Source organism: Herpailurus yagouaroundi, unplaced genomic scaffold (assembly GCF_014898765.1).
Source record: "Herpailurus yagouaroundi ecotype Mexico unplaced genomic scaffold, PumYag 159, whole genome shotgun sequence".
Taxonomy (NCBI): Eukaryota; Metazoa; Chordata; class Mammalia; order Carnivora; family Felidae; genus Herpailurus; species Herpailurus yagouaroundi.
Genome location: NW_024412400.1, coordinates 63,064,216 through 63,087,487, shown reverse-complemented (window position 1 = coordinate 63,087,487; position 23,272 = coordinate 63,064,216). Strand labels below are relative to the sequence as shown.

The 23,272-nt window shown below is 44.8% G+C and overlaps 1 protein-coding gene and 1 long non-coding RNA gene across 6 annotated transcripts in view; one reads left to right on the top strand and one right to left on the bottom strand.

Moving 5' to 3' along the window:
- Positions 1-17,429: 17,429 nt before the first annotated feature.
- Positions 17,430-21,316, bottom strand: LOC121033967 (uncharacterized). Its single transcript, XR_005792230.1, has 4 exons — positions 21,203-21,316; positions 20,439-20,640; positions 20,037-20,099; positions 17,430-18,520 (listed from the first exon to the last, which is right to left on the bottom strand). It is a non-coding gene; the product is annotated as an uncharacterized LOC121033967 (long non-coding RNA).
- MECOM (MDS1 and EVI1 complex locus) overlaps positions 21,179-23,272 on the top strand; it is a 565,633-nt gene continuing 563,539 nt past the window's right edge. For all 5 annotated transcript variants that reach the window (XM_040480694.1, XM_040480692.1, XM_040480698.1 and 2 more), the window contains exon 1: positions 21,179-21,264. In XM_040480694.1, coding sequence (XP_040336628.1) covers positions 21,228-21,264 — 37 coding nt within the window. In that variant the 5' untranslated portion in view covers positions 21,179-21,227. The remainder of the gene's footprint in view (positions 21,265-23,272) is intronic.

The window sequence follows — 23,272 nt, the reverse complement described above, 5'->3', positions numbered from 1 at the left end:
AGGGCCGGTGGGCGGTGTGGCTAGATTCTCTAACGGATCGGAGATCAGGGAAGTTGGTGAGGTGGGGTCGTCGGGGGGTTGTGGGCGGGCAAGGAGCATGCATGCAGAGGGGCAGGAGGAACACAGGTTGGGGCGAGACCTGAGGTCCCAAAAGGCCATGACAGAGGGTATTTCTCCCCATTTTCCCAACTGATGGCAGAAATTGTCCAGATCAGTTAAGATTTGGTATTGTAAAACCCCTCTCGGGTGGCCATTGAGGATCATTATCTAATTTGTACTGAGGCCAGACTACAGTGCAAAGGCAGATGAGTCGGTTACGACGAAGTTCGCCTTGTAAGCCCAGGAGCCAGAAGTTTTAACAGACTTTGGAGGGGGGTAAGAGATCGAGGCGGTTTAGACTCCCCATTGGCGTGGCAGGGCGAGGCGTCCCTCACGCTGCAATAAGGGGCCTTTCCGCGTGCGGAGGAAAGGAGACTGACTTGCGAGACGTCTGTAGTGGGTGTCAGCCGTAGTTGGAGGAGGGAAGGAGGGGTCTGTCCTACTTACCGCCTCCTGTAGGCGCTTGAGAGTAGGGTGGTTGGCCTCTGGCTTGGCGAGGAGGGAGCTCAGCCAAGGGAGGCGAGCTACTACCTCCTCCCGGGTTTCGGCACCAAATATTAGGGTCAGGCGTAAGGCAGGGTAAAGATAGGAGTCAGAGGCTAAAAAATTTTAGCAGTCAAAGGCTTTACTTGGGAACTAAGGTCTCAGGCGAGGTTCCGTGACTCAGGTGTGGTGGGGTAGGGTTTTTAAGCTGCAGCAGTTCCGGGTTTAGGTGTGGGTGGGCCTTTTTCACTTCAGGTCAGGCTGTCGCTCGTGATTGGTTGACCTCCAATTCGTTCTCGCACGCTACTAGGGGTTTTTATTTGGATTGCGCTGGCAAGATGGCCATCCCCTCTACTGTGGTTCCAAGGACATCCTAACTGACTCCAGGCTCTGAACCGTCCACACAGAGCCTGACGCGGGGCTCGAACTCACAAACTGCGAGACCATGACCTGAGCGGAAGTCAGACGCCCAGCTGACTGAGCCACCTAGGCACCCCCTGACTTTTTTTTTTTTTTTTTGCGCGTTATTTTATTTTATTTTATTTATTTTTTTCAACGTTTATTTATTTTTGGGACAGAGAGAGACAGAGCATGAACGGGGGAGGGGCAGAGAGAGAGGGAGACACAGAATCGGAAACAGGCTCCAGGCTCTAAGCCATCAGCCCAGAGCCCGACACGGGGCTCGAACTCACGGACCGCGAGATCGTGACCTGGCTGAAGTCGGACGCTTAACCGACTGCGCCACCCAGGCGCCCCTTTGCGCGTTATTTTAAAAGGAGGCCCCAGACCAGGAAGCAGAGATTGGTCTCCACTTGTCTGTAATACAGGTTGCTGTTGATATTACCTTACTTGTTTAATAAACTTTGAACCATTTATCCACATTTGTTCTTTTTTCCATTTCATATGTGGGACCTGCAAAGACTTCAACATGAGACTGAAATTTCAGATTCTCTAGAATATGGTTTCACTTAGAAAACACTTAAAACAATAATTCTGACTTAGGAATTCAATATATTAACAGCTGCCAGTATCAGTCATCAAATTTGGCTCCTTGAGAGGCTGCCTTGGGCCTCAGGTAAAATTCTTCATCATCCTAGATAAAAATGCATTTCCTTAGGCCCTGACTCTTGCCCCAGGGGACCGATCAAGCTGATAGTGATGATTATTGTAATGAGCAGTAATTACTGTTGGCTGAATACTGATTCCAGAATTTCTGAAGAAAGAAAGAAAAAGCCCAGCTATTATTATATCTGGGAAGAGAACTTTATTCCTTATGACATGTGCTTTTTAACTCCCATTAACACTAAAGGAAAATTATTCATGTATATTTCTCATTCATCATTGGTATCAAAGAATTCAAAATGGGGATCCCCCAATTAGCTTCTGAAAGCACAAGTGGTGTTATCACACAGAAAGAGGCAAAATTAGTTGTGTCCTTTCATTGAAAGGAAGTTTGGGGGAGAAATACTTATGTCTGAAATTAACCATAGACAGGCTTTTACACTATGAGAAGCAAGGACCAGATAACTTAGAACATCACTAAAGTCACTCCAAGTCATAGATGCTAATAGGTTAATCATTTTCAAGAAAAGAGAAGAGAAGTCCCCTGAGTTAGTTGGTGGCTTCTTGCTGAGACAAAGGAACATAGAATATATGATCTAAAATTCTTTGGGTCATCTGACGTGGTCAGAGAACCTAGATGTTGGAACTAGAGCCAAAAGCATGATTATGGTCATGAAATTTCAAACCTCTTCAAAGGACTTTCAAGAAAGCCAGTAACATTTACCTGTGCAACCCACACACTGCCCTTAAAGATGAAGTATTGTTTTTAGATTTCTTCAGAGTTCATCTTACCCAAAGGCTTTTCCTTATTAAACTCTTCCCTGGAGAATGTCTTTAAAACTAGCTTTATTTACTCTTGAGACTTCAGCCAAAATCACCTCATTTGTTGAAAAAGTGCCCCAAAGAAACGAAAACTGAGTAACACAATAAAAAGTGATGGTTGGTCAGTGGCTGCTTTAGAATGAATTGTCAGGGAGACAAAGAAACCTCTGAGCTAAGAAGGAGCTGGACCATACAAGGTCTGGGAAGCAAGCATTTGAGGCAGACCAGTGGAAGTGGAGCCTTGGAGATTTTCTGCAGTGCACAATGGTGAAGGAATGAGCAAATGTTCCTTGTGCTGGAGCAAAAGTGGGAGTTGGTGGGAGGAACGATCTGAGATGAGGTTTGAAGAGCAGACAGAGGCTGGGTCAGATGGGCCTTAAAAAAGAGTTTATATTTATATGGAATGGGAATTTGTTGGACATGAACTTATCTATGTTTTTCAAAGACACATAGGCTGCAGTGTAGAAAATGGATGTTGTGGGGGTGAGAGTGGGGAAAGGAGACTGTGAGGAGGATGTTGGGTGAGTCCATGTGAAGATTGATGGCAACTGGACCCCAGCGGTAGGAAGTGGAGAGATGTGGATTCATGGATCCAATGGATTCATGATGCATTTTGGAGAAACAGCCAGGAAAATACTTTGATGAATTGAAAATAGGATATGAGAGAGAAAGAAGAATCAAGGCTTGAGCGGAGTGGATGATGTTGCCATTGAGTGAAATGGAAGACTGGAGAAGGAGCAGATTATTTTGTGGAGTTAGAAAAGAGAAAGTGTGGACATATTGAAGTTCCTTCTAGATATCCAAGAAGGGTGGTTTGGAAAGGCAAGGCTGACCTTGATAACAATGTTTCCACTGGAGTATTAGGGAGTGAAGAGAGACACTAATGACAATTCTTTTTTTTTTTGTTTTTTTTTTGATGTGAAAATGTCTTTTAATACTGTTTTTTAAATTTCTGATCCAGAATCCAATCAAAGCTTTAGCATTGTATTTGGCGGTTACGTTTCTTTAGTTTGTTTAAACACGGAATAGCCTGCCTTTTTATTTTTGTTTTTCATGACATTATTTTTTTCAGAGCCCAGGTCAACTCTCTTACAGGATATTTATTCTATATTCTCAGTTTCTCTGGTTGTTTGCTCATGAGTAGAGTAATGACAATTCTTTTAAAGAAGTTTTAAAGCGAAGAGAAGCAGAGAAATGATGTGATAGCCAGATGGATGTGGAGTTAAGGCAGGTTAGTTTTGTTTTAAGATTGAAGATACTGAAGCATATTTGTAAGCCGTGGAAGGAAACTGGTATTCCTATGAAGGGAACGATGAAGTAAGTCCCTTAGATGAGAGGAGAAGAGACCAAGAGCAAAAATGGAGGGTTGATCTTTGATACGTGCAGGAACTCTATCTATAGCCAGTAGAGAGGTGCAGAATGTGGGTACAGATGAGAGTGGTTTTGTAGCTTTGGAGGTAGGAAGATAAGGAATTGCTTCCACTCTCTGTATTTCCCCAATGAATTATGAGGCAACATCTTTAGCCAAGAATGGTGGGGAGGGGAAGGGAATTTAAGAGATTTAAGGTAGAGAATAAAAGGGGTAGTGTGGGAGCACTGGGTGTTGTACGGAAACCAATTTGACAATAAATTTCATATTTAAAAAAAGGGGGGTAGTGTGGTAAACTGAAAATCTGAAAGCATAATAGGGTTTTGAGCTATGCTGTGTGACCTACTGAGATTTGTGATCATGGATTTAAAGTTAAAACAACCACCATGGTCAGTTACATGTTTTCCCCTAGGAATCGTTGAGAGACTTGGTTCAGGCATGGAGTATTTGTGGCAGTGAGTTTAATGGCCTTAGGGGACTTCACCAGGGAAATATAATGGTGAGGAGGGGGTGAGCATTTGCACATGATTGTAATTATGGGCTACGGGAATCTGGATTCCAGGACATGAGGAAGTGATGAATGGTGAGAAAGCAATTGGGCCAATGGATCAATGATATCTATAAGGTCAAAGACTTATTGCAGAGAGAGCCCTTGAGTAACTGAGTAGAAATCATTTGGAAAGCTATTAACACATAGTTCGTGCCCTACCTTCAAAGATTCTAATTTAGTTGGCTTAGACTGGAACCTTAGCATCAGTGGTTTTAAAAAGCTTTGTAGGGGCACCTGGGTGGCTCAGTCTGTTAAGCATTAGATTCTTGATTTTGGCTCAGGTCATGATCTCATGGTTGTGGGATTGAGCCCCACATTGGGCTTTGTGCTGGGCATGGAGCCTGCTTAAGATTCTCTTTCTCTCTCTCTCTCTCTCTCCCTCCCCTGCTTGCACATGCTCTCTCTCTCTCTCTCAAAAAATGAGATAAAAAAATTAAAAAGCTTTGTAAGTGATTATAGATGCAACTTTGGTTAAGAACCCTGTGTAACAGGAAGATGGACAATGAGTTCACCCTTGAGGACTAGTAGTTGGCTGGAAGGAGTGGAGCCATGAACAACTGGTGATTGTGGCCTCAGAGACCTGAGAATGAGCAAAAGTTTCCTCCTCCCCTGATCAAACAATGTCCACAAGGGTAAATTTGAATGCAACTACAGTAAATATTAACTGGGATGATAATCCCACCTGTTAACATGGGTACACTTCCATTGTTACAAACATTTTTCATGGGTCTCTCTAAGCTTGCTGCGATGTGGCATCTCGGGAGAGTGAAGGGCTATGTCACCAATGTGGCAGGGCTTTGTGAGGGCCCTCTCAACGCATCTGAGTCATAGGTGCTCTGAAGTCATTCATAGGGTCGCTCCCCTCTTGGTGTGAGGAATTAATGTTACCTTGTATGTGTATGGTCAAAAGTGAGCAAAGAAAACAATAGCAAAGCAACCCAAAGTGCAAATTCTCTGTCACCCTCTTCCACTCATTTTATAGATTAAAAACATGACAAGGTGTCACATATGGCCTAATGAGATTACAAGAATTTTCTTTACATCGATCAACAAAAATATTATGACAGAATAGTTTCTGAAAAAGTCCTATAAATAACAAAGAATGTTTGTGATACACAACACCAGTTCCTAGTCTTGCTGAATTATGTACCCAGAAATTGTCAGGGTCACCTCAGGAGCCGGTAGAAGGCTAGTTTCATGTGAGGTCATACGTGGATGAGCTTTTCTGCCCTGGCTCCCGCTAAGCACAGGAACCACAGAGATAAGCTTCCAGGTTATAAAATCAACATAGGGCCTCTTACCTGCATGGCCACAAAAATATCCAAGTGGCAGAAAACAGATGTGAAATCAAAGAAAAATCAGGGAAAATACCATATAGTGTTCAGCCATGACTGGATCTGAAAGTTATAAGCACCAAGTAAAGTCAAATGTGGCCAAAGAACTTACAGAGCTTTCTCAAGCAGGGCTTTCACTGCTCACTCCCATCACTGTTTGGGCAGGGTGAGCAGCAGCTCTTCGGGGCAGGGGATGGGGGCGGGAAGGGGGAAGGGGTTGGGGAGTGGCGGGGGTGGGGGTGAGCGTAAACATTTCAAAGGGAAATAAACTGTACAGCTTTAAAAATGTTAAAGGATGCTTTCTGTTGGTTTTAATCTAAAATGGAATTTATCAAAAAGAAATGAAAATGATCAAACAGTGTCCAAAGGGTAAATTTGAATGTAACTACGGGAAATATTCACTGGGACGATAATCCTAACTGTTAACATGACTACATTTCCATTGTTACAAACATTTGGTTTAACTTAATCCCCAGAATATATTACTGCCAAAAGGAATCTCATTGACAAGGGCTAATGCATTGGTTACTCCTAAAACTATCCCTTTTTAACCGTTGACTTACTGGTAGTGTTCGTCATGGAAAAGACTATTTTTATTACCATTGTCATCAGTCTTAGTGAAGTTCAGAGATATTTGCTTGTAGTCACTACAACTTATTCCTTTGCTGGTTACACATGTGTGAACAAGATCCCAGAAGTTCCGGTGAAGCTACATTTCTATCGGATGACAGTGTGACTGTGATTGGATCTGTTGACAGTATTTGGCGGAGCTTCCAATCCAGATTCTTTTGACTAAAGCCAACAGGCAAAAGGAAGCAGAAACAACATGCACAGTGAACTCATTAAAAATGTTTTTTATGTGATCAGCCTTGCTTGGAAGTGCTGAGGGTTGGGTGGTGGGTGGGGAATCTATAACACTTCCCTCCAGCTTTGCAGATATTCCCTAGACTCAGATTGGCAGACATCTCTCAACATCTCAAAACTGCAAAGGGAACACAAATTAGAAAGCATCACCAGCCTCCTCCAAAACCAGCATTTCAATGAAATAATGCAATATGGTGGAAAGACCTTTGGACAAAAAGAGAATCAGGAAATGTAGGTTGAGCCCCATTTCCGTCATCGAATAGAAAACTTGTTTTGGTCAAGTCATTTCCTTTCTGGGTCTCAGTTTCCTAATGAGAGAGGTCTAGTATACTAATGGTTTGCAAATAGTGTCCCTTTGAGGCCTCAGAGAGGGAGCAGATGGGGAACCCTACCAAGCTATTCTTTTTTTAGGTATTGGGACTTTCTTTGAAAAAAGAGATTTTGCCATCAAAAAATTTCAAAACTACTAGATTAGATGTTCTTTAAGGTCTCTTTAAGAATAAATACTTTGAAAAAAAAAGAATAAATAATTGGAATTCACGGCAGTGGTTTCTGAATTTTTTGATCATGCAGATTAATCATTAAAAATATTTTTACCATGTAGTCCCCAAACATTCATAAATTCGATGGGTGTATTGCTATAAAATACATTCCATGTGAAACATATAAGGGAGATAAAGATGAAACTTTTAAAGTAAATCATAAATTTGTGTTTTAACCATTAAAGTCTTTCATTATCAATAATGATATTTTCATTACTTAACATTAATATTAGTATTACAGCTCTTAGTGAAAGTAATACTATTTGAACATGCCATATCTTGATTGGCTGGTCATTGTTTTCCACATTACTGCATAGTACCTGTCAATTTCCTACTACTGCAGTGGGCCCATGGTCTTCAATATCTTCAATATTAATACTGCTCTGTGTCAGGATCTACAAACAAAAATTAAATAAATGGTCTGTAGCTCTGGGATTTTTGGAATCTTTCAAAGATCACAAGATGTTGGAAGATGGTAAATTCAGTGTTCTTAATTTTACACACAAGCTGGAACGTTTTATTAAAAGCTAATAGGAAGTTTACAGATCTTTGATAGTACAGGAGAACTAGGCTTGGATCCTTCATATAACTAGAAGAAATGCCCTCCCACAGCACAAGACTGACCTAGCAAAACACAGTGATGTCCCTGCCTGCTTCTCAACATGGTGATTGGGACTGGATGCTAGAAACTCCAGCACAGCTGCCCCAGGAATTCTGGATGCCTCTGCCTCTGGGGTTGTCTGAAAATCCAGTTGTCTCCTAGTGACTCCTTCTCATTCTGCCTCCATATCTCTGTCAGTATGCTGTTAGAAGACCTGTGCATGACTAATTGTAAGGAACAGGAACAGTGTCAAAAAATTTGGGACCATATTTAAGACTTTTAAGAATTTCCGCTCAGAGAAAATAAGAAAAAGAGAAAAATTTAAAAGCGCATCAACTGCATATAAATACTGACCAATGCTTGCTAATAAACAAACTCAGTTTAGTTTATTTAAACAATAAAATAATTGAAGACTTGTCATGTAGTAACTATTGTCTTATGTGCTAGGGATACCGAGCTAAGGCACAGCCCTCAAGGAATTTACAATCCCCTGGAGAAGACAGATGAGCATACATTGTTGTAACTGAAGGTCAAGTGAAGAAAGGGAGCTATGTAAAAATGCTTTTTTGTGAGTAAAAAATAATTGAGTTTCAATTATTTCATATGGTTCAACCCAATACTAGCTAGGTGACCTTGAATAAGTCACTTAACCTCTAGAAACATCAGTTCCTTTGCCTGTACAATGAGGTTGAAATGTCATAGGGTTATTTAGAAAAATAAGGTAACATTTGCAAAATATCAGTGTAGTGCTTAACACAAAGTAATGATTTGAGAAATAGTTGTTTTGTAATTATTATCACTATCATTATGGAATGCATTAGAGAGAAGGCTGAATCTGAGATGACATTTGAAGGCTGAACATGATTTTGATGTCCCGATAAGGGAAGTGGGATGAGTGATTTTCGGTTGATCAGAACCATGGGAAAAGGCTGTTTTTGTGATTCTACTTATATGTGACATTTGGTTCTGCATTTTGGGACCTGGACATTTATTTTGAATAAAATAATTCACGAAAAAATATTGAAACTGAAATTCACCTGACAACAAACCACCACAGGTTTTTTTAAGTCTAGATATCTTGGTGATTTTATGGACTACATAATCTGCAATCCCTCCCTTCTGAAATCACTGAAGCATTCTGCTTAATAATTAAAAATGTTGCTGAAATAAAGAAAAGGAAGTCCTTGGCATTAACTACAAAAGGGAATACAAATCCTGGCAGCCTGTAGTTGGGGAATGGGAAGCTGATAGCTTTGAGAACTCAGGGCTTAAGTTTCAAAACCTTCATGGAATCAATACATACAGTTCTGGTCCAACATTAGTTGGGAAGTTAGAACTGATATCCTTGCATGAATTTGGGTTTCAAAGGGTTACACTATCAGTGAAAGGCTGGTCTAGAAAATCATCAGCTCACCAGAAATGGACATAACAAGAAAGCTTCTATCTCATCTGGTTTTTAGGTTACAAAGAAAAAAGTCTCCCCTGACAATTCTTTCCAACAGGTCTATTATCATTTATGTCTGTGGTTCTAATCATACATCCTCCATCTTTTGGAAAACCCCAGGCTGATAAAAATCTTTAAAGTTGATGATATTCCTGGGATATCTGATAAAAGCAAATGTAAAGTCACTTTGGAAGGATAAGTCTTCAAGTAATATTAAACATGATTCCCACAGGTAAAGTCTTGCTGAAGGTGAGCTAACAATCCAAAATTCTAAAATATGGGAGAACAATTCATCTGAGCAATGGTCAGTGAAATTGACAAACAGCAGGAATAGGCCTCTAGCAACCTCAAATAATAGAATTGTCGGATAAAAGAAATACACTTAACGTGTTTAAAAACTTAAGCTTGCGGGGCACCTGAGTGGCTCAGTCGGTTAAGCATCTGACTTTGGCTCAGAGCATGATTTCACGGTTTGTGGGTTTGAGCTCCATGTTGGGCTCTGTAGTGACAGCTCAGAGCCTGGAGCCTGGTTCGGATTCTGTCTCTCCCTCTCTCTGCCCCCCTCCCTCCCACTCATACTTGGTCTTTTTCTTTCTGAAATAAACATTAAAAAATTTTTTTTAAATAATAAAAACTTAACCTTGAAATTGAAAATAAGAGAACAACAAAGCAGTGTGAAAAGCTAATGGGAACATCTAAAAAAACAGTATAAATTATAAAAATGAAAAAACATAATAGAGATGGAAAAAATTAATTGACACATTAGTTGATTAGATATAGCCAAAGAGAGAATTAGAGACCTTGAATATAGGTCTGGGAAATTATTCAGAATTAAACACAGAAAGATAGAGATAGAATTTATGAAAGAGAGGCAAATAAATATAGAAGATAGCACAAAAAGATCCAACATATACCTACTCAGAGAGAAAGAACAATTGGAGAGGCTGGAGGAGAGGTGGTTACAAAAAAGGTAACTGTCAAGCATTTTTTAAAATTGTTGAAAAACAAAATCCTTATGTTTAGAAAAGGCCACTAGTTGTTAACAGGATGTGTTTTAACACTGGAGAACAAGAAGAGTTGGATACAAATACCCCTCAAGGGACTTACAGTCTGTTAAGAGGCACCATAGAGATATGCACAAAAACAGCATGTAAAGAAGAGATGCTGTAGGATGTTGGTGAGGAGGAGAGACTGTTTCCAGTTGGCGGAACCATATCAACAGTGTACTGGAGGAGATGATGTTTGCCTTGGGTCTTAAAAGATGGGTTGACTGAACCTGTGAAGAAGTGTAATCCACCCTACACACCACTGCCTGCTTAATTTTCCTAAGGCACAGTTCTGATAATGTCATCCCTTTATTCAGTATTTTCAAGATCTCACGATTATTTTCAAGATAAAGCCCCAACGTTTTGTTTCTCATTCAAAGTCCTTCGTGGAATGTGCCCGGCCTATCTTTACAAACCTGTTTCCGGTAAAGTGTTTTCTTGAATCTCATCACTCAGGCAGACTAAGATTCTTAACACTTCTGGCCATACCTCATGCTTTCCCACCTCTCTTGCTATTTCCCCTATCTAGAATACCCTTGAATTAAAGGCAAAATTTGGGGCTTTATCCTGAAAATAGCTAAAGGATCTTGAAGATTCCGAGTAGGAAAAATATTATCAGAACTGTGCTTTAGGAAGATTAGTGAAGCAGTGGCATGTAGGGTGGATTGGAAAAGGAGGTTCTTGGAGCTAAGGAGCCCATGCTCCATGACCATATGCTGTATTGTCTGGGAGGCACAAGTGCACAGATTGCCCATTTAGTGTGCTCAAGAAACCACTATGATTACTGATTTTGTAGAGATTGTGGACACAAAAGTTGTGAAAAGCTCAGCATAACATTAACACAACAGAAACAGATGTATCAAAATAGTATTCACTATCTTGGCTTCTCTGCATTGGTGCTTCCTCTGCAGCCGGAAATTAAAATGTCTCCTAGAACCCTTAAGAATGTCAAATGTCTTGGGGGACCTGGGGGGCTCAGTCAGTTAAATATCTGACTTCAGCTCAGGTCATAATCTCACAGTTTGTAGGTGCAAGCCCCGTGTCGGGCTCTGTGCTGACAGCTCACAGCCTGGAGCTTGCTTCGGATTCTGTGTGTGTGTGTCTCTCTCTCTGCCCCTCCCCTGCTCACTCTCTGTCTCTCAAAAATAAATAAACATTAAAAAAAATTTTTTTAAAAAGGATGCCAAATGTCTTGATGAGTACAATATATACAATTTCAGAGTTTCAGTTCAATGCCAACTAGCTAAGTGAAAACCTGGACACGAGTTGGATGGTGATATTTTTGCCTATATACTATCATTTCTAAATGATCATAAGCCCAGACCAATTTTAGAATTATTCAGTTTCTCTATGCAACAGAAAATTCTTTTTCTTCAGCCTTGAAAAGTATTTTTTAAGAGTGTCTATAGAGTTTATCTGAAAATTTTTCTATTAAAACCCAGTATAACAGCACTGTATTTTTAAAAACATTTGAAGTCCAAATCTTACCATATATCAGACTTCTAGTATATCTACATGAGCTCTCAAAGTAGATAATTCAACAGATCAATTCGCACAGTTTCTTCTGGGTACAATTGATTCTCCATACACAAATTGTTTCTTTCTCAGTCTCAGAACTGTGGTATGCTTCCTTACCTTAACCTTTGAAAATGGACTGCTTATAAAACATTATGGGACATGCATCATCATTAAAAAAAATAGGGCTTTACCTCCATAGGTATGTTTCTGGGAAAAGTGAGTATAAATCAAATTTTTGTAAGTCAAATCATATTTTAAGTGTCTCAGGGGACCTCATTATTTAATAAAATAGCATGGAGAGAATAATCACATTGTGATGTGGCTTTTCATAAAGCAGGGCACACCTGTATCACACTCTGTCATGGCTATGGGCTTCACTCTATAGCTGAGTTTGAGGGTAGCCAGGTCTGCTTGGACTCAAGTCAAGGGAATTAAGTTACTGAGTACTGAGGATCTTGTTACAAGGCAGTCTTCTTTATAAGCTGTGTCAGCATGGGTCCTACAGTTAGTGCTTTATAAAGACGTGGAAAATCTGCTATATCTCTATGTTTAAAAGTATATTAAGCAAATTAATTTGCTTTGATGATGTCTATATTTTCTTATGTCAGCCACAATCATTTGTTTGAGTAAAGAATATTAAAGCAGGGCATTTGTAAATTTCACAGATCTTTTAGTTCCTGGCCGGGATCTAGACTCGATCGATAGGTTATGTATTGATAGTAAGCATAGCAACTAGATTTGTGAAAATCAAAATTTAAAAACACTAAACAAACAAAAAAATCACATAAGCAAAATATTTTTTAAAAAGAAAAAGCACTTGCTAATCCCATTTAAAAACACTGTCTCTTTGAATTGTCTGTGTGGCTTCCATCTTCCAGGGAGAGAATATGGTAAAACGGAAACATTAGAGGGCTTTGAAGTATGACTTTGTATGTATTATCCAGAAAGGCTTGCAATCAGGCAGCCAGGGGAAGAGCAATGTCTCTGTCAGTGGGTCTCAGTGGCCCTCATCATGTGGCCCAGGCCCTGTTGCCTCATCTGAGAGATGATCAGGACACTGCTTGTATGGGATAAACTGAGTATAACCCTGGTTCATACTGTCATATTGACGGTAGGAACAAGTACACAAGAATCCTTGAAAATATGTAGCTAAAATCCAATCACACACACACACACACACACACACACACACACACACACACACACTGGTGCCTATTCAAACTGCAATGTTAAGATTTAGTTGCACCAGCCAGTTTTATATACACCAAATGCCTCAGGCTTCAGCAATTTGAGGGGACAATTTACTGAGCAAAGAAAAAATATGTCATTATAGATTGGAATGGAAAAGGCAGTGTCCAAGACCACTGCGTGCGTGCACACACACACACACACACACACACACACACACACACTAAACTTTATCATTATGCCAATTATAGAATGACAGAATTTGGAGGTTTAAGTAGCTCCTTTTTTCAAATTTCTGCTATGCAGCAGACATTGCATAGTAGGTACTTTGTATATATTGTCTTAAAAATTCTCACAATAACCCTGTAATATATACATAGTCATTTCCATAACACAGAGGAGAAAATGGGGACTTACAGATATTCAGCAATTTGCCCAAGATTACACAGCTGGTAAAAGGTAGAACTGGGATTTATTTTTTTTAATGCTTATTTATTTATTTTTGAGAGAGAGAGAGAGAGACAAGGCGGAGGGGCAGAGAGAGAGGGAGATAGAAAATCCCAAGCAGGCTGTGCAGCTGTCAGTGCAGTGCCCAATGCAGGGCTTGAACCCATGAACCATGAGACCATGGTCTGAGCTGAAACCAAGAGTCAGACACTTAACTACCCAGGTAGCTTGGGTAGAACTGGGATTTAAACCTCCAAAGGTTTGACTCTTAAAATCTTTCAACTTTATCTTGCTATTTCAGAATTTATCTAATGTATAATGGCTCTGAAATCTGAATACTGCTATCTTTTACTGACACTGGCAACCGTGGCTTCCAGAAGAGTTCCAGAATCTTTGATGGTATTTGTCCATCTTTGTAGTCCCCCAAGAGGGCTCACTTAATCATATTTACAAATCTAGCTTTTAATTCTTGAAGATCCCAACTTTTAGCTAGTGACCACTTAGAATGCTGACAGCTTCCAGGCTCCAGAACCACCTCTCTGAGTAATGAAATTAGAAGATGCAGATGTCACCCAGACTCCTGAATTCCTTCTACCCCAGGTTAAGAACCTCTTCTCTAGAGAATATTATGGAGGAGAAAACTAGAACTTAAGTGTTCATACAAAAAAGCTTTAAATGTGGCTGTGTTCTAGGTTCAGTATATTCGGTGTGTGATCGAATTCAAGAACCTTTCAGAGAGACAACACCATACTAAGTAGTTAGTGATATAAAACAGTGTGTTAGCCTATAGGAAGGTGGGTTAGGGGTACGAAAAAGAGGTAATAGTTACTTTAGCTTTATAGTTCACAGAGCATTTTGAGACGTTAATCCCTTTGAGGAAGGAATTTCCCTGCTGCACTGAGAAACCAAAGCGTGGAGAATATAAGGCATGGTCTCCTTCAAGAAGCCTATGGCTGAGAGGGGAAGGAAGATGTGGAAACAAAGAACTCTAATGTAAGGAGGGAGAGATAAATGTCAGCAAAATAGTGGGGTGGGGGTGAGAAGGAAGTGGAAGCATTTGTCATTCTGGGTGCTGACCAGAACCCATGAAAACCTCTCTGATGGCATTTGTCTTGAGTCCAGCAGTCAATTGATGAAGAGGGTAAGAGTTTCTCCAAGGGGGTAGAGGAGTTGCAGCTTTTGAAGGGATAGGTTCATCGACTCCATCCTCTCCCACGACCAAAGCAGACAGCAGGATTTGAAAAGAGGTTCAGTCATGGAGGTGTCGTGATCTAAGACAGAAGGGAAAAAACAAAACAAAACAAAACAAAACCTGGCTAGGCACATCCTAGAGCAGCGTTTTCCAAACTTCCACGTTCAAGTGAATCTCTTGTTATAAAGCCAATTTTTGATTTAGTAGGTTTGGATTAGGAACTGAGATTCTGTGTTTCTAATAAAGTCCAGGTGATGGTTAATGTTGCTGATCTGGGAACCACACTTAAAGAAGCATCCACTTCGCCCAGGAGCGTTAGAAACGCAGACTGCTTGGGTCTCCACTCCAGACTTACTGAATCTGAATTCGCATTTCAATAAGATCCCCAAGGGATTCATACGCACATTTAACTTTGAGAAGCACTTTTCTAGGTTATTGTTTGATCGGTAGAAGGGGCTCAAGGAGGTCCAAACTTTCCCCGGTATCGCATACCAGCAGTCTGGTTTCTCTCCAGAGCTCCTGTTCCCACGGGCAAAGATTTGTGCCCCGTGAAGCTGCTCCTCCTGGTCCTAAACCAGTAGCAACTCTGGGAGTTGATCGCCTCGTAATCCTCGTAGCTGGGTTCCTTTCCACCCCAACCGGCGCTTCCCCGGGGCGCTCCAGCTGTTTCCCACCCCCACGCCCAGTCAGCTACTGTGCACAGCTGGAGCCCTAGGCGGCGGGCGCCCCCGGAGCTGCAGCGGCCGGGGAAGCCAGGCGGGGGCGCCGCAGACTAGGCTGTGCAGGAGGAGGCCTTTCCGAGCCCGCAGAGGGCAGCCCGAGCGACCGGCGGGGGAGCGCGAGCTTCGCATCTGGTGCCAACCAGCACGGCCCTGGCGCGGCCCCACATTCCCACACGGCGGGAGTGGCGGCTCGCTACCTGGGAGGCGGCGCGCATCACCCCAACCTGTGTTTCATAAACCTGTTGGGAAATAGTTCCCAGCCTCAAGGGCCAGTAATCAGCCCGACCTTGTCTCGAAAGAACTGCTGATTATAATCCCCGAGCTGGGCGAAGGCCTCGGGGACCTAGATTTTAAGTCGACTATATAATACCATTATCATTATTATTAAAAAAGCCAGCCACCCCGCCCCACCTTCCCTTATACGCACTTCTGAAGTTGGGGGTGGAGGGCTGTTGAACGACCAGAGGGTTGCAGCAGGATTGTAAAACCTAACGATTTGCTAAGAAATCCGGGGCCGAAAAACGCAATTTACAAAACGGCAAGTTTTACAAGGTACAGAAGGTAACTGGGCAGAAAACGCACCGCCTCCCAACCCTCGCCGCGCGTGCTCGCAGGAGCTGGCTGGATCCGAGTGCGCCTCTCTCCAGCCGCGCCGCTGGGGCCGCGCGAGGATTTCGCAGGAAGAGGAGGCTGCCGCGGGGCCTCGGACCCTGGCATCCGTGCATCTCAGAGAGGGCCACCAACGCTGCCCTGAGCCCCCTGAGGCCGGCGGCGCCCCTTCCACGACTGGTCGCGGAAGTCGCGCTTTCCCTGCTCCTCCTTGGCCTCAGCCCCGCTGTCTCTCCTCGCTGGTGTTTGAAGCAAGCATTTCACCGCGAGCTTTCCTTTCAGGGCAAAGCGCAGTGGACAGTTTAAAGTTAACACCTTCACGCAGCCACTGCTGCGGGGATGTGCGCATTTCCCCTTGCGTATGTGTAGGAGTGTGTGTTTCTCCAAGAATGTCAGACTAAACGGACAGTCTTAACATTTATTAAAGCCTACGTGTTCTGTCTCGAGGCTTATCGGGTTTGTCCAAACTTTGGTGTGTGTGTGTGTGTGTGTGTGTGTGTGTGTGTGTGTGCACGCGCGTGCGCGCGTGTCTCCACCCTCCTCTTGCCTCCCCACCCCCGCCCGTGCAGGGCGAAGTAGTCCTATATAGCGATGATAAATATCCCTGTTGATCACTTGATTGATTACCTCCCTGAAAGGTCACGCGGGCTCGCAGTAATTTCCTTTTGCCTAAGGCTCCCTTTTCACTTTTACTCCAGCACGACAGCTCCGAGTACACGGGATCTTTATTTTTTATTTTAACCCCTAAATGCAACCCCTCCCGAAAACAATGCAGACAAGAAAAATCGAATAAAATCAACTCGAGACCTTTTAGCTCACTCGCAGTCGCCTTCCCCATCTCGCTCCTTTCTTTCTTCTGGCCCCCGCCCCTCCTACTCCGACCCCTTCTCCCCAACTCAAATGTATTCTAGACACTATTTAATAGATGAGTGTCTTGCAAGTAAACTCGGGCGTCCCTTGGGTCAGCATTTCATGTCTGTGACTCTCTCTTTCTCCCGTGGACTAAAAATTCGGATTTAAACCACTAGACAAGCTATTAATTTAGCTAGACTACCCAGGGTCCTGAACCCAATTAATTTCTAATAATTATAGCCCAAGGGGGCTAGATAGATCTCCCTGCCTCTTTCTTTTATTGCCACTCCACGCCACCGAGGTCAGCGTATAATAATAAAGTGTATATTTTGAAAGCGATCTCCAGAACAGTGAGTTATTGCAATGAATGAAAATTGTTTCCATTTTGGCTAATTGAGCCCGTGGCCGAAAGCTAGAGCTCTGAGACTAAATAAAGAGGACTGTTTCCTTTCAACATGAAGAAACCCCTGCCTAGCTCTGGTCACCCAGCGAGAGTTTAATTTCTTAACAGCCAACCTGAAACCCAGCGTTGGGTAAACAGTATTAATAATTGCATTACAATGATTAAATTAATCTTGCTGGTAGCCAGGAGAATATAGGTTGAATAGCAAGATGTAAAGTTCACTGCACAAAGACAATAGGCCAAGAAATACCTCCATAAAGAATTCAAACTTTCTTCCAAAGATACAGTGGGGCTGGTTCAATTATAATTCGAGGAAAGGACAAGTTTCTGTTGCATGTAATGTATTGAAAATCAGTTCTTTGCCGTTTCTAGGATTTATTAAAGAAACATGGTTGGAGAAAGGGTATACTTCTCTTGTCCTCTTCAATGACCCCTCTTCTTCATCTCTGCTTCTCCTTAAAAAAAAAAAAAAACCCCCAAAAAAAAAAAAAAAAAAAAAAAACCCAACAAAAACCCCGACACAAAATATGACAGTAATAAAACAAGCAAATCCAAACAGTCCGTAAGCTCAACGACTTTCCAAGGAGGCACTGTTTCCAGGATTCCCGTTTCCGTTGGAGAAAATGCAAGAAAACGTTGGTACTCATGCCCCTCAAGGAAACGAATTTCAGGAGAAGAGAAAAAGGTGGGTGGTGGGGAATCGGGCAGCGAGGGTAGCTCGGCCAACTTGTTGGAGGCCTCTTGTCTCTTGGGCGAGCGACAGCTTGGATGCCCCGTCAAAGGATTTTGGGAATCCGTGGGGCCGCTGACCAGAAAGTCACCTGCTTGGGTCTCACGGCTGAGACTTGGGACAGGTGGAACTGACGGGGTTCACGTACTTAGAAGTGGGAACCCGCCCAGGTCGGCACGCTCAGGCAAGCCGCGCTGCAGGCGGCGAGCGCAGTCCGCTGCTTGCTGGGCGTTTGCTCCATCAGGTTAAACACACTTGAACTAGCAACTTAGCTTTTTTTTTTTATTTTTTTAAACTAATACTCAAGGCAGAAAGCAAATGAGGAAGAAAAAGAGAGAGGGAGAGAAAGGAAGAAAGAAAAGAAAAACCCAGCTTTCAGGTTTGAAAATAAAAGTGATGATGTTGCGAATACTTTACTAAAAAAACAACAAAAAGAATGATGCCTTGTCTAGTCACAATGCTTTGGCCCTAGGGCACAGAGGAGTTTGTGTTTATTATTTCAGTTGGAAGAGGTTGGATTTGCTCGTGTCCCGAAACTCTTGGAAAGACCAGGCATTCGCTGAGGCGGCCGCGACCCCAGGGACTTTAAAAACGAGAAGGGGAGGGTGTTCCAGCGACGCCTCATCCTCTTGCCCTTCGCCGTCTAGAAAAGTTGACGGATCTTTAAGTTTGGGGACTCAGATTTGATTTTCTTGAGTCCTTCATATCCTATTCAGTTCCCTTCACAGCCCCTACCCCACCCCTAGCCCGCCACGTGGTTTGTAATTTCTCAGCAGAAACAATCACCGCAGCTTCACAGGTGGGTTTTCTATTTAATCTTGGGTCTGGTTCCGTGGTACCTTCGTTTCCTAGAAAATTCTCTGGCACGTCTCTTAACCTCCTCTCCGCGAGTGGACCAGGATATATACCCCCCGTGGGGATGAGATGGAAGGAATTAATGAGAGCAGTGGAGGGGAGGATAGTAACTCCTTTTTATTATTTTTTTAAGCTCCCCGGGGCTGAGGAGGCGAAATGAAAAGTCCAAGGCTGAGCCTCCTACTGCGCAGGGCACTCTTCCTGCCTAGGGGTCTCCTTCTCCCCTCCTGCGGGAAGAGGCCATTGAGGTTCTGACAGATGGGTGGGGCCTGATCCTCCTGTGCCTTCTCTGTGTCTTTTGGCCAAGGTGAGGGTCCCCAGGGAGTCCTTAAACTGATCAGAAGCAGCTTCTGTGAACATCTTGATGGCCAGTCTAGTGTTTCTCTCCCTAGAGATTCTATTACCTTTCTGATGGTTCTCAACCCCAACTTCTCCTTTTCTTCTGAGGAAACTTAACTGTTCATCTGAGGGAAGGCACTCCTCCATCTAAACCGAGAAGAGCCAGTGAATTCGAATTCACAGACCTCTGGGTACCCAAAGCCTGGTGTTTTTGCACCCACTTCTGCTGTGTAGAAGTACACCACAGGGCAACAGGAATTGTAGCAGGATTGGACCCCCCTCCCCCCACCTGCCTTTTCAGTCCAGAGGGAATGATAGAGTTCTCCTGTGCCCATCTGGTGCTTACCAGAACCTTCTCTTTTGGAAGTTGTTTTACTCCTGCTCTGTGTAATTACTTCATTTGCTCCCTTTACCTTTTTCTTACATTTCGACATTACACATCTGTCTCTCTTGGGACCTTTACTTGGTTCTCCAGGGACCTTTATCTTACCGCCACATGCTCCCAGAATTACACAACTCTGAAGAAAGAAATGGTGGGCATCCTTAGCCAGGGTGATCCTTTGAATTTTGATTTCCTCAAACAGAGATATTCTATGAACCATTGATGAACCCCTCTTAGGGTTGAAACTTGCTGTTTGCTCACACTCCCAGTCCCAGTTTTGACAATAAATGACAACTGGCACAACAGGGTATTCTCAATGATCTCTCTTCCCCTCCCCTGCCTTTCCTAAACTCATGCCCAGGACTTGCTTTTCTTTTCCTTCTCCTCTAACTGGATCATCAAGGATGTACTGTTGCAGCACAGAGACTGAAAAGATTGTAATTTTCTTTTACCGTGTCTGGCAGGATTTGCAACAGATATTAATGGGGACATAAATAGCTCATGGAAGGTATTGAACAACACTGTTTAATGCAAGGCAGTTGTACCAAGAGAAAATCTATACGTAGTTGAGATTGATTCATACCTTGAACACAGCTGGCCCCTTTAGGATTTCCCCATTTCTATGTGCCCACTTCATTGGTAAATCCTGTAATTAAAGCAAATTCCAACAAATTATTTTTTTTAAGGGTGGGAAAGGACCCCCCCCCTCTTTCTTATGACCCTAAAGGTTGTGGGTTTAAGCAAGTGAGTGAAAATGGCAGGCAGGCAGAGCTGGGGCAACCGGAGATGGGGGCAGCGGTGGGGGAGGCCGGAAGGTGACGGCCGACCTTAGGGAAGCAGGAGGTCTTGGATGTTAAATGCCCGAGCCTGCCCGGACCTGGGAATCAAAGGTGATCATTACTACTTGATGGGAATAGACCACAGAAATGTTCCAAGAATGGCAAGTATTGGTAGTATACTTAACATCGAGAAAGAAAACAGTTACTTGTTCTACTTTCAACTCCGAAAGCACAAGCCGAAATAGCTTCAGTAGCAGTAAGAGCGGCGGCAGCAGATTTCCTGAAGTTCAGGATGATTCTCACTTTCTCCTGGATCATTTAAGAGTCCTGTCCTTCTAGTTCTTTAATATGGAAAAAGGTTTTAAAAGCCCCACTTCTTGTTTTCTCCGTGGATGTATAGAAAATTTCCTGCAATTTATGGTGGGAAAAACAATAATAGTAATGATACAGGCTTATAGGTGATTCCAACACGAAATCAGTCCTTTGCCCTAGTCTTTTTATTCCCCCCCCTCCCCGCCTTTTTTGGGGGCGAGGTGTCTGCTCCCCTCTGGCTCCCTGTGCTCGCTCCCCGCCCCCCGCCGCCCTCCCCGTGGCTCCCTTTCTCCGCCTCCTCGGCGATTGCCATCTGACAAGATCTCCAAATCAAAGTGATAAATCGCTCCAAACTTTTTTTGGCGGCGCTGAGATGTTGGAGGGGCGTCTAGCGCGCATGTGCGAAGGTGTCCGAACTGACAATGCTGGAGAGATAGCGAGTGTGGATTGAGAGAAAGGGAGAGAGGGAGGGAGAGAGAGTGAAAGAGGGAAAGACAGAGAGTGAGTGTGTGTAAGTGTGTGTGTGTGTGTGTGTGTGTGTGAGAGAGAGAGAGAGAGAGAGAGAGAGAGAGAGAGAGAGAGAGAGAAGCGAGGGAGGGAGCGAGAGGGAAAGCAAAAGAAGGAAAAGATCCAAGAAAAAAAAACCCCAACCACACACCAGCGGCTGCAGGACTGGGCACAGCATGAGATCCAAAGGCAGGGCAAGGAAACTGGCCACAAGTAGGTGCAATATCCCTTTTCTATTGGCTTTCCCCCTCCTCTGCCATCTTGCATATCTGTCTCCAGCGCTCCGGGAGGGAGCGCGCAGCTGCCTCTCGCGCCGGGGCCCCGGGCGGAGGGCAGGCGCAGCGCAGCCCCAGCAACCTGCCGGTCCCAGCCTTCGCGCCCGGCCGCCCGCGCTCTCGCTCTTGGTTTGGGCGCCAGAGGAGCCGGGGCAGCCCTTAGCCCCGTGCACCGACCAGCTGTGGCAACCCCGGGGTGGGGGTGGGGGTGGGGGTGGGGGCAGCCAAGACCGGGGTGGGAGGGAGAAGAGCGCGCGAGAGCAAGCGGGAGGGGGGGGGGGGGGGGGGGGGGTAGAGAAGACGAGAGAGTCTCCCCCTCCCCTCCCCTTCCCCCCAGGCGGAGGAGAGTTGCCTCTGGCCAACCAGCTAGTCCCGGGTATGGGAGGGGGAGCGGGGGATGGGGGGGCGGTCTGGGGATGGGAGCTTTTTCGAGCCTTGGTTTGTTTCTGGGGTTTGGGGTGGGTGGCAGGCTCGGAGGGAGCCACAGTGGCGGCGGCGGCGGGCAGCAGTGGTGGAGTTGGGAAAAGTTGCGAGGCGGCCGCTGGAAGTTGCGCGGGCTGGCGGGCTGCGCCGAGCTGCGCCGAGCGGCGGTTGCGGTAGTGGGCGCTGTGCGCTCGGCAGTGCTCTCCGGCGTGCGCCGCGCGGCGGGACGACTGGGGTGGGGAGTGGGGGAGACGAGAGTGGGGGTTGTAGTCGCAGTGTGTGTGGTGGTGGTGGTGGTGGGGCACAGGCAGTGCGGAGCTACCGGCTCCGCGGAGCCAGGGGCAGGTGAGGAGAGGCCAGGCCCCGCGAGCGCGTGGAGAGTGAGGAGTGCAGGGAGCGCAGCCAGCGGCGACAGCCGCGGAGGAGAAGGGGGCCGAAAGGGCCTGCTCCCGCTAGCGAGCTCCAGGCTGGCCGGGCGCCGAGTGACCCCCAGGGGGCGGGCTGCCGGGACCTTAGGCCGCTGAGAGAGCGCGGCAGAGCCTCTTGCTCTATTTCTGGATGCAGCCGGGGTCTCGGGTCACTCACCCTCCCCGGCGCCCCCTGCCTGCCCGGCGTGGAGCGGCCTTGGTCACGCGGGACCAGGGAGATTGGGTTCAGTGCTGGGGCGGCAGGGCCCCCATCCCCCACTCTTCTCGCAGAAGTGTTAGGGGACTTCGCCTGGAATTGTCCGCCGAGCCGACACTGTTTGGAAAGGCGGAAGCCTCGATCGGGACTCTAGGCGTTAGGAATGGGTTTGCCCAAAAGCTTCTACCACAAGTCTAAGGGGACTCTGAGGTGCTGAGACCCGGAGCAAACCCTAGCAGTCCAAAGCCCTCTCCTCGAGGTGTCAGCTCGCGAGGCTGGAGCAGCCTCGGGAGGGGACAGGCCGCCGTTCGCTCTCCCACTCGCCGAAAACAGCTAATTGTTTTGCTTGTGGACCAGAGAAAGGGGAGATAGGGGTGGGTAGGATGCTTCTCCCCAGGAAAATCCCCAATCTCCCCGCCCTCTTCTCTCTTGCATATTAAAAGCAAGTACGTCCCCAAGCCTTCCAGCCTTCCAAGTCCCCTCAGCAGCCGCGCCTTAAGGCAGCGGCACCTCTGCGGGTTGGGTTTCTTTGGCAGTGGGAATCCAAGGTCTAGCCCAGCGAGATGGTGTCATCGTAGGCGTCTTTCCAGTGCTTCGTCCAGTCCTCACTCAAGCACTCCTCCACTTCCCAATACGTTTCCTTTCACCCTGGTCTCTGGGATCAACCTAAATATAGGGCTCTTGGGTCATCAGTACATCTGTTTCTTTTTTGGATGTTGTTCATTTCACTTAGCTGCGACACTGTCAAAGAGAGCCAGTAGAAGTCCTGTTTTTTTCTTTTCACTTTTAAATGAGGCCGATGTCTTTATTTTCATCTGAGGAGGAATTAAATGTACATATGCTTGGAGGCCTGGGGGCTTGAATTCCGGCTAAAGGTTTGGAGTGTGTGTGTGTGTGTG